Here is a 15,500-nt window from a genome sequence, read left to right on the forward strand (position 1 = left end):
AAATTTTCATATGTCAAAAATAAAGATACAATCACGCCAGTTTCAATTATTTTTTATCATTCATTTCAAAATACCTATCAGCAAGTATTTCTGTAACAATATAGACAACAACAAAAATTCAGGAAATGTGGCATATTAACTCTGAGTAATAATTCATTTAAACTACAATACAGAACCATATTTCCCATACCCATCAGAAGCAATGCAAAGGTTTGGGAGAGTCAGGGGAAATGGATGAGCGGAGGGAGAGGAAAGTAAATTTCTGAGAAAGAGTCTGGGTGTGAAGTTGGAAGGGTGTTGGGTATGAATGGGAAGTGTATGGAACAGGTTTTATTGGGGAGGATTGTTAGAGTTTCTCCCATGCAGCCCTGGCTGACCCCTAGCCTCTCCCATTCCATCAGGCACATCTGCCCCGTCCTCATATGTCTCTGTTCCCCCACCCAGTGTAGCCAGACAGGAACCCCCCCCGTAACATCCATTTTTGCTTGCTTGGAGCACACAGGGCACACAGAGCAGTAAAATCAGCAGAGTCTTTGTAGCCTTGACAGAAGGCCCAGATATGCTGGCTGCTGTGACCCTGGATGGCTGTAAACAGAGATACGCCAATTGCTGACCAAGAGGCTGCCGAGGACTGCCCTTGAATGAAACCCATATTGATACGAACACACACTTGTCCGGGGGAGGAATCTCGTGCCCATTAAAGAATGTCTAGTATGCACAATTTAGTTCTCTCTCTTGCAACTGTAAATTAACTCGAAACTCCCTTGTAAGAACTGGCGTCACAAAGACGGACCAACACAATTTGGCATCTTAGATAAGAAAGAGGATACGGGCCCCTTTGGGTATAAAGATGGGTCCAGCAGCACATTTACTCTGAGTGTCAATCTCTCATTTATCTGCTGGTCGGGTTAGGTGATTGGCCTCCCGAGGTTCCACGGGGACGCCCACCTCGTATTCGTCTTTCCTAGGAATTGAGGGACCGGCCCTGGCCTGATACGCTGGAGTCAAGAGGCACAGAAGGGGGTAAAAATTGTACCTGTATGTGTCCTTTGTCTTAACTGGACACATACAGGTACAATTTAGACTTAGAGCTCTTTAAAGATTAAGCTGTCACTGGTACCATTATTTCTATTTTCTATCTTTATTTTCTTTGTAACCATTTTTTAAGATCTATATTTGCTAGCAGTTAAGAAACAGAGCAACAGCCATTGTAACCATATGATTTATAAGCTTTTTTAATAAACCTGTAACTGTTTAAGCTTTAACCTGACTCCTTCAGTTGCTGTAACAGAACCAAGCATAATTTAAAAGAACTCCAGCCAGTCATAGGGAGCAGACGCAGGCAGAGCTGTGCATTTGGATCGTGTCGCCTCCAGGGTACAGATCCGTAGGGGCATCCGTCAGCCTTCCCTAGGCTGCCCGCTGCGACGGGACCTTGGTCCTAGCAGCTAAAGACACGGGTGTAATAAGCTCTCCCTGCAAATTCTGGGGCGTCTGTCAGCCTGTTGCCGCGAAGGGACCCCAGTCCTAGCGGTCAAAGACACGGACGTTAAACTTTCCAGGGCGCCCGTCAGCCTTCCCTAGGCTGCCCGCTGCAACGGGACCTAGCATCCCAGCAGTTGAAGACTTGGGTGTACACACACACACACACACACACACACACACACACTGCCCTGACCATCGGCTGACACCCAGCAAGTCCCCTGTCCCTATGTAATTCTGTACCCCCTCCCCACATGAGTCTCTTTGTGTCCTCTCCCAGCCAATCCTCTATCTCTGTGTAGTTCTACACCAGTTCTCCCATCCCCATGTGTCTCTGCACCACCCTCCCTCCATTGCCCTGTGCCTCCACTCCCATTCAGATCCTGCCCCGACCTTCCTCCCCCAGTAGCCCTTATGAGCCTGTATAACCCTCCCAGAACCGCACAGCCCCATCTCCTGAACTGGCCATAGGTGCTGTGAGAAAGTTAGCTTTCTCTGCGTTAGCTGGCTGTGAGAGGAACTTTTGTTCAAATGCCACAGCATGACTGAAAAAATGTTAAGACTAGCCATTAGCTTTCTGCGATATATATAACTCCACAGATTGTTAATTCAGTCTTCTTTAATACGATGTTCCCATCCCAATTAAGTATTTTCACAGGAGCTATGAGCAATAGTTGACTTTCAAGAAAATGCTACTCAAGAGGTCATTGCTGTTGAGGTTTAATTGCTCTGGACAATTTCCTCCCTCTTCCCCCCCAGATGTCCTTTAGGAACAATTCATACCAACCCTTTCCTTCAGCTCTTTGGGATGAAGTACATTTTTTTCTATTTTGTAGTTTCAGCTATTTCAGCTAACCTTTAGACTTCCGATACCTTTGCAAGACATCTCTGAGTACTATTTCTCTCCTTCCCAGAATAAACCCATAAGCAGAAAGAGTCTAATTCCATTAGTTCATACCAAATGTTTGCCTCTTCTAGAGTTAGAGGTGCAATGAGGTGAGCATGGCCATCCCCTTCAAGAGTAGGACAATAGGCCTCTCAAAGAGTGTTCAACCCCACATCCCTATCCGTTTGAGTGGCCCTGAGCCGATAACCAAGCCTCATCTCTATGAGGTGGTCAGGCCTAGTGCCCAGTCAGTAACAACAGTTCCTCCCTACAGGCCAGTGATGCCTAATGGCCAGAGTAAGTAACAACTAGGGATGTTAGATATCATTTATTTTAGTAACTATGCAGCTGCAACAATTTTTACTGGTTACACAGTTACTAAAATGCCACTCTCGGGGGGCAAGGCTAGGAGCCAGTGCACTCCTGAGACCATTGCTTGGGAACCCCTGCCACTCTGCACTGCTGCCTCTGTATCAGAGGCAGCAACACAGGGAGGCAGAAGCCCCTGTCCAGGAGGGACACTCATTTACTGCAGAACAGTGAGGCCTAGCAGTCAGTCAACAACAATGCTCCCTTTTAGGGCAATAGAGCCTAATGGCCACAATCACAAAATCAACAGTCTCTTCCAGCATTTGCCTCCCACTCCTTTCATGCAGGGCAGTATGGTCTAGCAGCCAGAGCCAATGGCAACAACTGTAGTGTCTCACTAGAGGTTAATGAGGTTAGGGGACGGGGACGCGGGCCCACCCTCTGACCGAGTCCCAAACTAGGGCCCTGTCAGCAGTGGAGAGGTCCACCACTAGCTGAGGGCAGAGGGTGTAACTTCCCATCCTGGGCTACTTCCTACTAGGCTCGCTGTTGTAATTTTCTTTGCCATTTTCCTCTGAACTGGGGGCTTTTCCAGATGTTTCTCACTGGCTGGTCTCTGTGGCTGAGTCTACTGGCAGTTCCTACTCAGGAGCTTCCAAGATGGCAGTCAGCCTTGAATGAGCTACTCCACAGGACTTTACAGTGACATCCAGCTGCAGCATACCCAGCAGGGCTGTGGGGACGAGGTCTTCTCAGTCAGGTTGCCAGTAGGGATGTTAGCCTACAGTCACATAAACAATTAACTGATAAGCCTAGGCACCTCCTTTCCTCACCCCTGTGCAGCTGCTTTTCAAGCCAGCTCTCAAAGCATATCAGTTCCCGTGGGCCCGCCTGCCTACCCTTGCTGCCTCCTATAGAGGTATCAAGGGAGGGCAGGAAGGGTGCTGGAGGGAGTTGGCTTAAAAACCGGCTCTGCAGTGCCGCCTGCCGTCTCCCCACCTGGTGCTGTTGCCTTCATGAGAGGCAGCAGCATGGGGGCGGAGGGGAGAGCAGGTGAGGCTACCGCAAAGCAGAGCATCTCTCACAGAGCAGCCTCTGTCCATGGCAAGCCTGGGTCTGCCACAGGCAATGGCTGCTTTGCGGTAGCAGCCCTTGTCTGTGGGGAGCTGAATGAGCTTGCTCTGCATCCCATGGGGTAGCCTCTGTCTGCGGAGAGCTTGGACCTGTATCAGAGGCAGCAATGCAGGGTGGCAGGCAGCTGGTCCATGAGAGGAGCTGGTTTTAAAATTGGCTCCCCTTGTGGACCAGCTCCCCCCTGCCACTCCTCACTGCTGCCTCAGATAGAGAGGGAGCAGTGCAGGGTGGCAAGGGACTCCCAGAGAGCAGAACTGGACTGCACTGGCTGCTGGCCCCACCCCTGGGGACTATCAAATAGCTGTAACAGCTAAAATTTTATGCAGTTACACGACTATTCAATTATACAACATCTAACATCCCTAGTAACCAGGGTTAACCCTTGCAGATCCAGTGCATGGTTTATACACCCTGTCACAAGGCATTAAAGATTTTTAACTTTAATTATATATTTCTTCTTAATCTATATGGAACAATAACTACTCAATGTTCTTCGTTTCTTTGCACACTTGATTGAACTATAGCTAGAAGAACATCTGAGCCCTGAATGAGCCTTCAAACTCCACCTAATAGCTAAAGAACGTAAATCCCTTAAATTGTTCATATGCTTTCTAGTTCCCAATCCCACTCATCCTGTTCTTCTGGTTTCCATAGTCTTAAAAAAAAAACCAGCTCCTTAGCCAAGAAATTTAACAAGATTTCACCCAATTGTTCAGCAACCTGCTCTGCACTACTAGTCCAATCTGTGTTTAAAAAAAAACCCCAAAAAAACAAAACAAAAAACCCCCACCGGTAATTGTGGGTTTTATGATGAAAGAATGACATCTGCAAAAGTCTTAGAGCATGACCTAATAATTTTTTCAGAAATATTACTATTGTCAATTCAGGCCATGCCGTTTGTGGGGCAGTGATTTCAACAACATTGTCAAAACTAGCAAATGTTGTTTTACGGTTGGACATGCAAGGCATCCATTCTTGGTTTTATTTCAACAGGACTTTACAATTGCTGCAAGGACACGTTTTGTATTACTCTTGACTAACAATATGGTCTTTAAATCTGACTCCTCTTTTTCTTTCAGATGCTACCTTGGTTCTGTGAAAATTGCTTGGTAGTTCAGTAACATCTTTTGATATGATGGGCAATTAATATTAAACTACTACTGAGTTTTACTATTGCGCCAAACACTTAAAAAAGATGAAAACTTGTTCAAAAACAAAGTTAATCAACAGAGAACCCCTATTCCTCTAACTGTGGCAAGTGTGTGCTCTGCCAAGACATCACAGGTCCAGAGTTTATTAATCCTGTAGAATCAAAAAGAGTATGTTGTATTTGGCTATCAAACTCTAGTATTCATGCCCGTCAGTGTGAAAGAAGCTATTTGCATATATATTTGCATGTACATGCAATCACACTTAAGTTGCGGCCCTCGGCATGTGCTGCGAGTGTCATTGGGACCCCGGAGCTTCCAAAGTTGAGTAGCCCTGTGGTAGATGGATGGAAGCCCTTGCTCGGGCCAATGTGGTTGTCATACATACTAGACATGCACACCAAGTAACTGCCAACACTTTGAACATCTTGCTCTAAAATGCATATACACAATATGTCCAAGATCTCAGGGAAGATGGGGTACCGTGGGGTAAGATAAATAGTGTGATAACTGAAAGCTTAAAAAAAAACAAAAAACAACAACAACAAAAAAACAGTGTTCCACTCCTAGCATACCACACTTCATCTGGAGCTTACCATAATGATTTATGCCCTGTCAACTTACCAAGTAAACTTTGTTCTCTACACCAAATGCCTTGGAATACTGTCACCCTGATTCTTTGCTTTAGATCACACTAACTACACTCACTGAGTCAAAGTCAGCAATTTCCTAGGAAAAACTAGTTTAGGACAAGATATTGGTAAATACTGGCTTAACCCCAGTTTAAACGAGGAGACGGGGAAAAAACTGCATAAGTGTCCAGCAAATTCATCAAGTGTAGAACTAATCTTTTCAAACTTTGAATACATCCATTTAAAACTGAGGAACAGGGTTGGCCTATCCGCAACAAACTTTTGATTGTCTGCTATAGAATGCTGCATGGCCAAATGGACCTGGATTGGTATCTGCAAGTCTTCATGCTTCTAACTGCTTAATGGTTCAACCCTACAATTCTCCATTACTAATGTTTTCATAAAATTGAATGAATTTTAATTGTGCTTATTTAATATTGAAAACTAAAATAAGAGTCATGACGTATTATTTCTTTGGGAAAGTATCAGAGGGGTAGCCGTGTTAGTCTGAATCTGCAAAAGTAGCGAGGAGTCCTGTGGCACCTTATAGACTAACTGAAGTGTAGGAGCATAAGCTTTCGTGAGCAAAGACCCACTTCGTCAGATGCATCTGATGAAGTGGGTCTTTGCCCACGAAAGCTTATGCTCCTACACTTCAGTTAGTCTATAAGGTGCCATAGGACTCCTCGACGCTTTCTTTGGGAAAAAAATTCAAAAAAAATCAATGAGCAAGACATTTCAATCTTCAGTAAAATTACATACATTTGTATTACACACCCTGCAGTTTTACTTATTTGTATATCCCTCAATTCATCTCTGAAGCTACTATCTTATGTAATCACAATTTAAATATGCAATTTAAGCTAAGTGTAAAGTGGTGTGCATTAATGAAACAGTTTTTAAAATAGTCCCTGTTTGAGGCATCTTCTAACTAGTTTCTCTCAGAATGGTAAAACCACAATTTAACCTGGTAAAAGCTACCTATGGTAAATACCATGTAACCTAAGTGCTGAATGCCGTTTAGCCTCTAAGACATGGTAGGCCTTCACCAAGTGAATCCAAACACAGCTAAAAGGTTCCTAGAAGGAAATTTCAGTTAACAAGACATGTTTTCTCTGCAGTTGCACTTGACCAAGCTCATGAGCAAAATAATGCTATAATCAAAGGCAACGGTGGAGGTGCTGCTCTAACACAAAGTTCCTTTAGCACTAGCAGGAGCAGAGGTGGCCAGGTTAAAAGAATTTGAAGCTGTAATACAGAAAGGAAGCACCTGAAAAGGACCTAAATACAAAGCACCATGAACTGGAAAGGTCCAGGCTTCTTTTGCATGTCAAGGCACTTGTTGAGGTCACAGGCAAACCCTTTCAACAAGGAGAAGTGAAGACTTAAACTGGTCACAGAAGAGACGGGACAGCAGCAATACACAATGTTTGTAATAGACTCATAGACTTTAAGGTCAGAAGGGACCATTATGATCATCTAGTCTGACCCCCTGCACAGTGCAGGCCACAGAATCTCACCCACCCCTCCCAGAATAATCCTCTCACTTATATCTGAGGGTATGTCTATACTACCCCGCTAGTTCGAACTAGCGGGGTAATGTATGCATACCGAACGTGCAAATGAAGCCCGGGATTTGTTTGCATAAGCCGGCCGGCGCCATTTTTAAATGCCGGCTTGTTCGAACCCCGTGCCGCGTGGCTACACGCGGCACGGGATAGCTAGTTCGAACTAGCTAGCCATTCCGAACTACCTGTACGCCTCGTTCCGTGGCTTCATTTGCACGTTCGGTATGCATACATTACCCCGCTAGTTCGAACTAGCGGGGTAGTGTAGACATACCCTCAGATATTGAAGCCTTCAAATACTTTGAAGACCCCAAGATGCAGAGAATCCTCTAGCTGTGATCTGTACCCCATGCTACAGAGGAAGGCGAAAAACCTCCAGGGTCTCTGCCAATCTACCCTGGAGGAAAATTCCTTCCCGACCCCAAATATGGCAATCAGCTAAACCCTGAGCATGTGGGCAAGACTCATCAGCCAGACACCCAGAAAGTTCTCTATAGTAACTCCTATCATCCCTCCATTGACCTATTTCCCACTGATAATGAATGGTCAATTAGTTACCAAGATCATGTTATCTCATCAAACCATCCCCTTCATAAACCCATCTAGTTTAATCTTTTGCCCCCACTACTTCCCTTGGAAGGCCGTTCCAGAACCTCACTCCTCTAATGGTTAGAAACCTTCGTCTAATCTTCCTACTAGCCAGCTTATATCCATTTGTTCTTGTGTCCACATTGGTATTAAGCTTAAATAATTCCTCTCCCTCCCTGGTATTTATCCCTCTAATATATTTAAGAAGTGAAATCATGGCCCCCCTCAGCCTTCTTTTGGTTAAGGTAAACAAGCCAAGTTCCTTGAGTCTCCTTTCATAAGACAGGTTTTCCATTCCTCGGATCATCCTAATGGACCTTCTTTGTACCTGTTCCAGTTTGAATTCATCCTTCTTAAACATGGGAGACCAGAACTGCACACAGTATTCCAAATGGGGTCTCACCAATGCCTTGTATAATGGCACTAACACCTCCTTATCCCTACTGGAAATACCTCGCCTAATACATCCCAAGATCGTATTAGCCTTTTTCGCGGCCATGTCACAATGTCGACTCATAGTCATTCTATAATCAACCAGGACTCCGAGGTCCTTCTCCTCCTCCGTTACTTCCAACTGATGTGTCCCCAGCTTATAACTAAAATTCTTGTTATTAATCCCTAATGCATAATCTTACTCTTCTCACTATTAAATTTCATCCTATTGCTATCACTCCAATTTACAAGATCATCCAGATCTTCCTGTATGATATCCCGATCCTTTTCTGAATTGGCAATAGCTCCCAACTTTGTGTCATCCGCAAATTTTATTAGGACACTTCCACTTTTGGTGCCAAGATCAGCAATAAAAAGATTAAATAAAATAGAGACTGCAAGACAAAACCAAGCCATTAACCAAGCCTATCCAATAAAATAAACTCTGCGGCTGTTTCTAGACTGGCAAGTTTTTCCGCAAAAGCATTTGCTTTTGCGGAAAAACTTGCCAGCTGTCTATACTGGCCGCTTGAATTTCCGCAAGAACACTGACGATCTCATGTAAGAAATCAGTGCTTCTTGCGGAAATACTATGCTGCTCCCGTTCAGGCAAAAGTCCTTTTTCGCAAAAGCTTTTGCACAAAAGGGCCAGTGTAGACAGCTCAGATTTGTTTTGCGCAAAAAAGCTCTGATCCCAAAAATGGCGATTGGGACTTTTTTGCGCAAAAGCGCGTCTAGATTGGCCACGGATGCTTCTGCGCAAAAATGCTTTTGTGGAAAAGCATCTGTGACCAATCTAGACACTCTTTCCCACAAATGCTTTTAACGGAAAACTTTTCCGTTAAAAGCATTTGTGGAAAATCATGCCAGTCTAGACGTAGCCTGCCTGTTTGGTGTAGGGATGTTAAATATCAGTTAACTGAATAGTCAATTAACTTCACAAATTCTTACTGATTGGTCGATTGTTCTATTAGTCCCCAGTGGCGGGGCTAGCTCCCCTCATGGACTAGCTACCTGCCACTTTGCGCTGCAAAGTGTGGGGTGGCAGCAGCCCCTGTCTGGGTGAGTGTCTGAAACTAAGCCGGGCTGCTTGCCTGCCTGGCTCCTAATACACTTTAAATGCAGAGCCACAGCAGGGATAGGTCCTGGACCCAGTGCAAGCCAGGACTGAGCCAAGCTGCTGGCCAGACAGCTAAAAGCTTTACTTGCAGGTGGGGCCCAGGATGCATGTAGTCTATAACATTAACCTATAAGCTTTTGCTTATCAATTAATCAGTTAAATTGACTATACTGTTACATCTTTAGTTTAGAGCTCTCCCTTGCAAGACCATATTACAGCTCTTCTCCCTGAAAAATAACTGTTCCCTTTTAATATACATAGCTTGCCAAAAATGTGATGGTGGCAGATGTTAGAAAAGAAACAGGTGACCCAGGAGCGGATGGGATAAACAGACTACTTTATTGCTGACACTCGTTTACCTCAGACCCCCAACACAACGCTCTGAGTGGCAACGATTTGGCACCAGTTACACTCCTTTATCCATTTTAGTATATTAATTCACACGTCTATCGCTACTTCCCCTAAATCCTTATTTAGCAAAGTTAACTCCCATACAATGAATATTAATAAGCAGATGATGGATACAATTATACATGCCCCTGTTTGTTGTTTACTGGTTTTAAGTTAAATCAGCATTACATATTGTCTTAATCAGCAGCTTACAGGGTGGGGAAAGAGCTCTGACCCTGAAAGTGTTTTTACAGAACAAGAAAGAAGACAAAACAAAGACACTGTTCAGTGCAACTATCTTTCTAGGCCGTAAAGACAAAGGGAAAAAACATGCTTAAAGGGCAATATTGTGGCTGGACCCTTAACAACTAATGTGTAGCTATCCCAGGCATCTGTTAATTCGTACATATGCCAGTAGCAACCGCCACGATTTCTTTCATCATGAAAAAGAGACATGGCCTCCTTTGTTGTTTCAGATAGGAAAACTACGCCTCAGCAAGAAATCCAACTGGATGACTATTTTGGATGGCTATGTTCAACCAGAAGATACAGCTCCAGCAGTTGATGTAATTTTAGATTGAGCAATTCTTAGTAACAAGTTTCAGCATGTAACTATGTTAGCTACACATTTAATGACTAGGTTCTGAAAGCTTTCACTCCACATCTCGAGACAGAGCTAAAATTTAGTAAAAGGATGACTATAATGTGGAATGTTTACTTTGCCAGTCTCAAGGGCCGGTCCAGAAGCAGGCGAGGAAAGACAATCAGGAGGACCCCCAAGTCTTACATCCCTCTACCAAACTAAGTATAAATTCTGAGCATCAAGGAATAAAAATGAATGGCTCAGAGGTCAGGGGACACTCAGCTTCAGACTTGCTCAAGGTGTGCTTGACTTTCACAACTTGCTCCAACCATTCCACCCTCTTCAGATGTGCAGACCGAATCCTCAGCCCCTTACCACCAATTCCTCCCACTTCATCCTCAAAAATGTAATTAATGTGTTAATAAATAATGCATTAATTTTGCTTTCAATTAATCACAGGCATTAACTGCAATGAATTGATAGCCCTACCATGAACTCTTAATGAGCTTAGTTTTTATAGCCATTAACAAACAAGCTCATCATCTAATAAACCATCTTGTTAGTCTTTAAAGTGCTACATAGTCCTGTATTTTGTTTCATTAACAAGCAAGTAATGCTCATTGCCAATTAGAGTTGACCTAAAAACAATTTGAGACAGGTCATCCTTATTTCCAGTCTTAGTTCAGGTAAGATTTTAAACTTTCTTTTACACAACTCTTCCTCTCCTTCTTGTGACCAACAGTTTTTCCTTTACACCTGGATTCACTTATAGCCTTAATTTTTGAAATAGCACTGGTATGTGGGGTGAGAATGCTTACACTGGCTTATTTTAAGACAGTTTCTTTTTGTATTTAAAACACACCTGCAGGTCACCTCTATTAGTCAGAGGCCTTGTTTTTAGAAATGTCCCCTTATTCTAAGGGTGGTCAAACCACAGCTTATGAGATTCATGTTGTTCTTTTTACACAGTTTAACTGCAGCTCACACATTCCCCACACCACCTCATTCTCTTCAAGCTTGGGGTTTCTGCCCTGTGGCAGGATGGTGGGGCTAGGGTCTTTCTACTCAGTAGGGTGAGGGGGAACGTGTCTCAGGACTTCAGCCTTGCAGGGCGTCACAGCTCTTGAATTTCTGAAGACTGTCATATCTGGCATAGAGGATCAGTGCATTTCACCATCCCTACACTTATTTCATTATTTATTCTCTGAACCAGACTTCCTCCCTCCCGGGTGCAATCTCTCCCCAGCCACCCTCCCTGGAAGCTGTGGGAGGAAAGAGCCAGAGCCAGTTGGTGGAGGGGGGTGGAAAGGGGTCGGGAGGGGACAACAACTGGAGTGGTCTCAGGGTTGGATGAAGGCAGGAAAAGCCTGGGCCAGGAGGGCGGTCAAGAGTAGGAGCTGAGGGGCAAGGACAGTCTTGGGCTGGGCACAAGGGGGAGGAAGAGCTGGGGCGGGAGAAGCCTCAGACCCTCCCTGGCTGCAGCCTAGCCTAACCTCCCAGTGGCCGTAGGGAGCAAGCCAAGCCAGCCGTGGCCTTGGCCAAGCCCAACTCCCTAGCGGCCTGAGGGAGCGAGACAAGCCAACTGCAGCCTCAGCCCAGAGGTGGGTAGACCCTGGCCTCAGGGAGGGTCTGGTGTCTGGAGGGGGAGAGAGCCAAGGCAGGCCAGGGCTGCCATCCTTGGTCTGGCCCTCCACAGCAGCCAGGGTGGGAGCCGGAGCTGCCTACCCCCAGAGAGTGGGCTTGGTGAGCAGAGAGAGCAGAGGGCATGTCCTCCTAATTAGATTATAAAACCAGTAAGTGACAATAATAGATTAGATATTTATCTTTTATACAGGAACAATATCTACAATTCTGGTACAGTAGCTAAGGTAATCATGAAAAGACTTATCAATCCTTACATTTTAGATCAATCTGCTAACCAGATGGAATCCATAAGAAATACAAACCTATGATGCAGTCATGTAGTATTCAGTAACATTAATTCCTTTACTAGAATAAATAAAGAGTCTGATTAGACTCTACTGTGCAAACAAACACTGCTGTTTGTTCAATTATTAGATATTTCAGAACATTTAAAATAGAAAGTACTTTCTTGGCACGAGTTATTTAAATAGTATTCAAATGGGACATTAAAGTGCAATCAAGTGAACTTTTCCTTAGAACCAAAAAAACCCCTGTCAATAATGAACCAAAGAGATATAGTGAACTTAAAAAAAAAAAAAACATTTTCTGCCTAAATGTTTTATCCAATATTGGAATGTTAGAATTAATACCATTATATATAATATCACCATGACATCATTTCAACCATAAATTCACTTAAAATTGCAGTGGTATTCACCATGCTGTACCAAGAATTCTTCTACGGAAGTACCTAAAGTACATCCTCATTTCCCTTACATCATTAAATTGCTCTAGGAAAGAACTCTATTGTGGCCCCAGAATATAGGTCACAACCTTCTTGGGGAACAAGTGGGATGCAGCATTTAGAGAAATTGCAATTAATGTCAATGATACTGCTTTGAAATCGTCACTATGTCAAAATTATTATTCATTTAATTAATACAGGTAGAACAAGACAATAATTTAACCATACATTTCTCAATTAAATAAAAAGATATGTAGCATTTTTATAATTGTTCTAAACCAGTGGTTCTCAAACTGTGGGTCTCTTGGGCTGGCTTAGAATTGCTGGGGTTCAAAAGCCAAGCCGAAGCCCCAGGCCTCAAAACCAAGGGCTTCAACCTAGATGTCAGGGCTAGGTTACACGCCCCTATCTGAGGCTGAAGCCCTTCAGCTTTGGCTTTCCGTCCACCCCCTCCCAATCTGGGGAAGTGGGACTCAGGCTTCAGTCCCACCTTCTGGGGTTGTGTAGTAATTTTTGTTGTCAGAAAGGGGTCATGGTGCAATGAAGTTTGAGAACCCCTGCTCTAAATGTCTAAATAATAAGCAACTACTTACTACATTGATACAGTAGCAAACATTCATAAGCATTTGTTCAGAATACTCATGAAAGGATCAGTCCTGGGATAATACTCTCATCCTGGTCTGCTCCAACATGATCATATAGGATCTGATAAATACCCGAAAAAGCCTTGCTCCTTTATACAGTTCTAAAAATAACTGATAACTTATTGAGCATTATTAGCTCAGCTAAAAGCAAACAAACCACATTTTGATCTGTTTGAGTACAACCCCTTTCTGGGCCTTGGCTAAAACAGGATATGGTGTCTGGGTCTCTCTCTTTCAAATTATCTATGTATGAATCCTAAAACCAGCTGCACCTGACGTTTTATCTTCTTACAAAGGTCCATATTTTATTATATCATTGGTGTGCAACAAGACATTATACATTTATCACATTAAAAATTACTTTGCTTAATCTGTTAGAACCAGTTTTTAAACAATCTTCTATAATTTGAGACCCTTTTCCCAGACACATTTTGTCTTATTGGTCACATGACAAACTTCCCCTGAAAACTTGTCTGACTAGATGCCACCTTTCTCCTATCTTATCAGAGTGCTATTTTTCAAGACCTTATTATATTTGTTTAAACCACCTACACAAACTACAAATCACATGTAATTTCCTAGCCAAACTAGATTAACCCCACCCCTTTCATCGTACACCCTGTTACAGAGGTTCAAAAGCTTTCTCCATCTGAGGCCCCCTAACATACAATAACTCCCTCCCCCCCAGCCCATGTATGCCACAACTGTTCTTCTATATAAAAGCCAAGGCCAGCATTAGAGGATAGCAATAGTGGAATTGTCTGGGGCCCCATGCCACACAGATCTCCAGGAAGCTAAGTTGCTAAAACTTCGGCTTCCACCCTGGATGGCAGGAATTTCTGCCCTGAACCCCAGCAAGTCTAATGCTGGCCATGCATGGAGGACCGCCGAAAACCTGCTCATGGCCCCCTAGAGGGGGTTTAAAACAACAGCCCTACAAGATTACTATAACTCATGGGTTCCCAAACTTCATTGCACCACAACTCCCTTCTAATGATACAATTATTTTACCACTCCAAGAGGAAGGATCAAAGCTCGACCCCGTCCATGCGGGGGAGGTGGCTGCAACCTGCGTTTGTGTTTCAGCTTCCCCCTGACTCCGCAAGCAACTAACACCAGCTGGGGCGACCCCATTAAAGTAGGGTCATGACGCATTTAGCGGCCCCAGCAGCCCACAGGCTGAGCCGCTGCTATAATGTGATGGAGAGAGGCGCCGCCTCCGGGATGTGACACCAGCTGGTACAGAGAGCGCGTCGCCATTGCTCCCGGGGGTCGGGGCAGAGCCAATGGGTCCGGTCCAGTCCCTCCAGACCTGGCTGCTGAGACCCCGGCTAAGTAGCGCTCCCGCTGCCAGGAGGAGACGCGAGCAGCCGCAGCGCGGCGGGACTGCTCCAGCTCCAGCCTGGCGGGGGCAGGGCCTGAAAAGTGCTTCGCAAACTTTCCTGCGGAAAAGCGACTCGCGCTGGCAGCTCCCCGCCGGCAGCAGAGCGCCGTGGATGCCGGGGCTGGAGCCGCCCAGCTCCGGGAAAGCCCCGGCGCGGGTCCGGTAACACCCCCCGGCGTAGGGAGGACGGGGCAGCCAGGCTGAGGGGACGGGGCCGATCCGTACCTGTCTGGCTGCTCCGGCTCCCCGCGGCCTGCGCTTCCCGCCGCTGCCCTCCCGCCGCCGCTGCCGCGCTGTCTGCGGACCGGAGCGGCGGAGTCTCGGGCCCGCGGCTTCCACGCGCCGGGCTCCTGCTCCAGGGCCAGCTGGCTGGAGCCGTAGAGCAGCGAGCACAAGCCGCAGCCCAGGCACAGCAGCGCCACGCGCACGTAGCGCCGCATCCCGCCCCGCCGGCAGGGCCCAAGCGCAGCCCCGCGCGGGGCTCAGACAGGCCCTCGCCGCGTTGAGGTAGCGGTAGCGTCCCCCGGGTGTGGGGCAGGCTTTCGCCGAGAGGGCGGGGCTGGGAGGAGCCAGGTGCCGGGGTGGGGCAAATGGGTGAGGCCAGGGCGCCCCATGGCGGTGCCTGCCACGGCGAGATGATGAGGCGTCCTGGAGGGGGCGACAGGCGGCTGCGGGGGTAGGGCCACCCCATTTAGCAGTTAAAATTTTGGCAGGGCCATGGGGCGCAGTGCACCTCCTGAGTGCTACCACGAGTCACCTATGCAAGGGGGACATTGGAAGAAAGGGCGCTGTGGTGGGGGCAGTAAGATGGGGGTGCAGGGCCATTCCTACT

General features: G+C 45.8%; 1 protein-coding gene across 2 annotated transcripts in view; it reads right to left on the minus strand.

Moving 5' to 3' along the window:
• Positions 1 to 15,221, minus strand: part of GXYLT1 (glucoside xylosyltransferase 1) — a 57,348-nt gene extending 42,127 nt beyond the window's left edge. The window contains exon 1 of one of the 2 annotated variants that reach the window (XM_075930109.1): positions 14,894 to 15,221. In XM_075930109.1, the coding sequence (XP_075786224.1) occupies positions 14,894 to 15,108 (215 nt within the window). In that variant the 5' untranslated portion in view covers positions 15,109 to 15,221. The remainder of the gene's footprint in view (positions 1 to 14,893) is intronic. The other variant, XM_075930116.1, reaches the window with a different exon arrangement.
• Positions 15,222 to 15,500: the final 279 nt, after the last annotated feature.

The sequence above is a fragment of the Pelodiscus sinensis genome, chromosome 1 (genome assembly GCF_049634645.1).
Source record: "Pelodiscus sinensis isolate JC-2024 chromosome 1, ASM4963464v1, whole genome shotgun sequence".
In the NCBI taxonomy this organism is placed as follows: Eukaryota; Metazoa; Chordata; order Testudines; family Trionychidae; genus Pelodiscus; species Pelodiscus sinensis.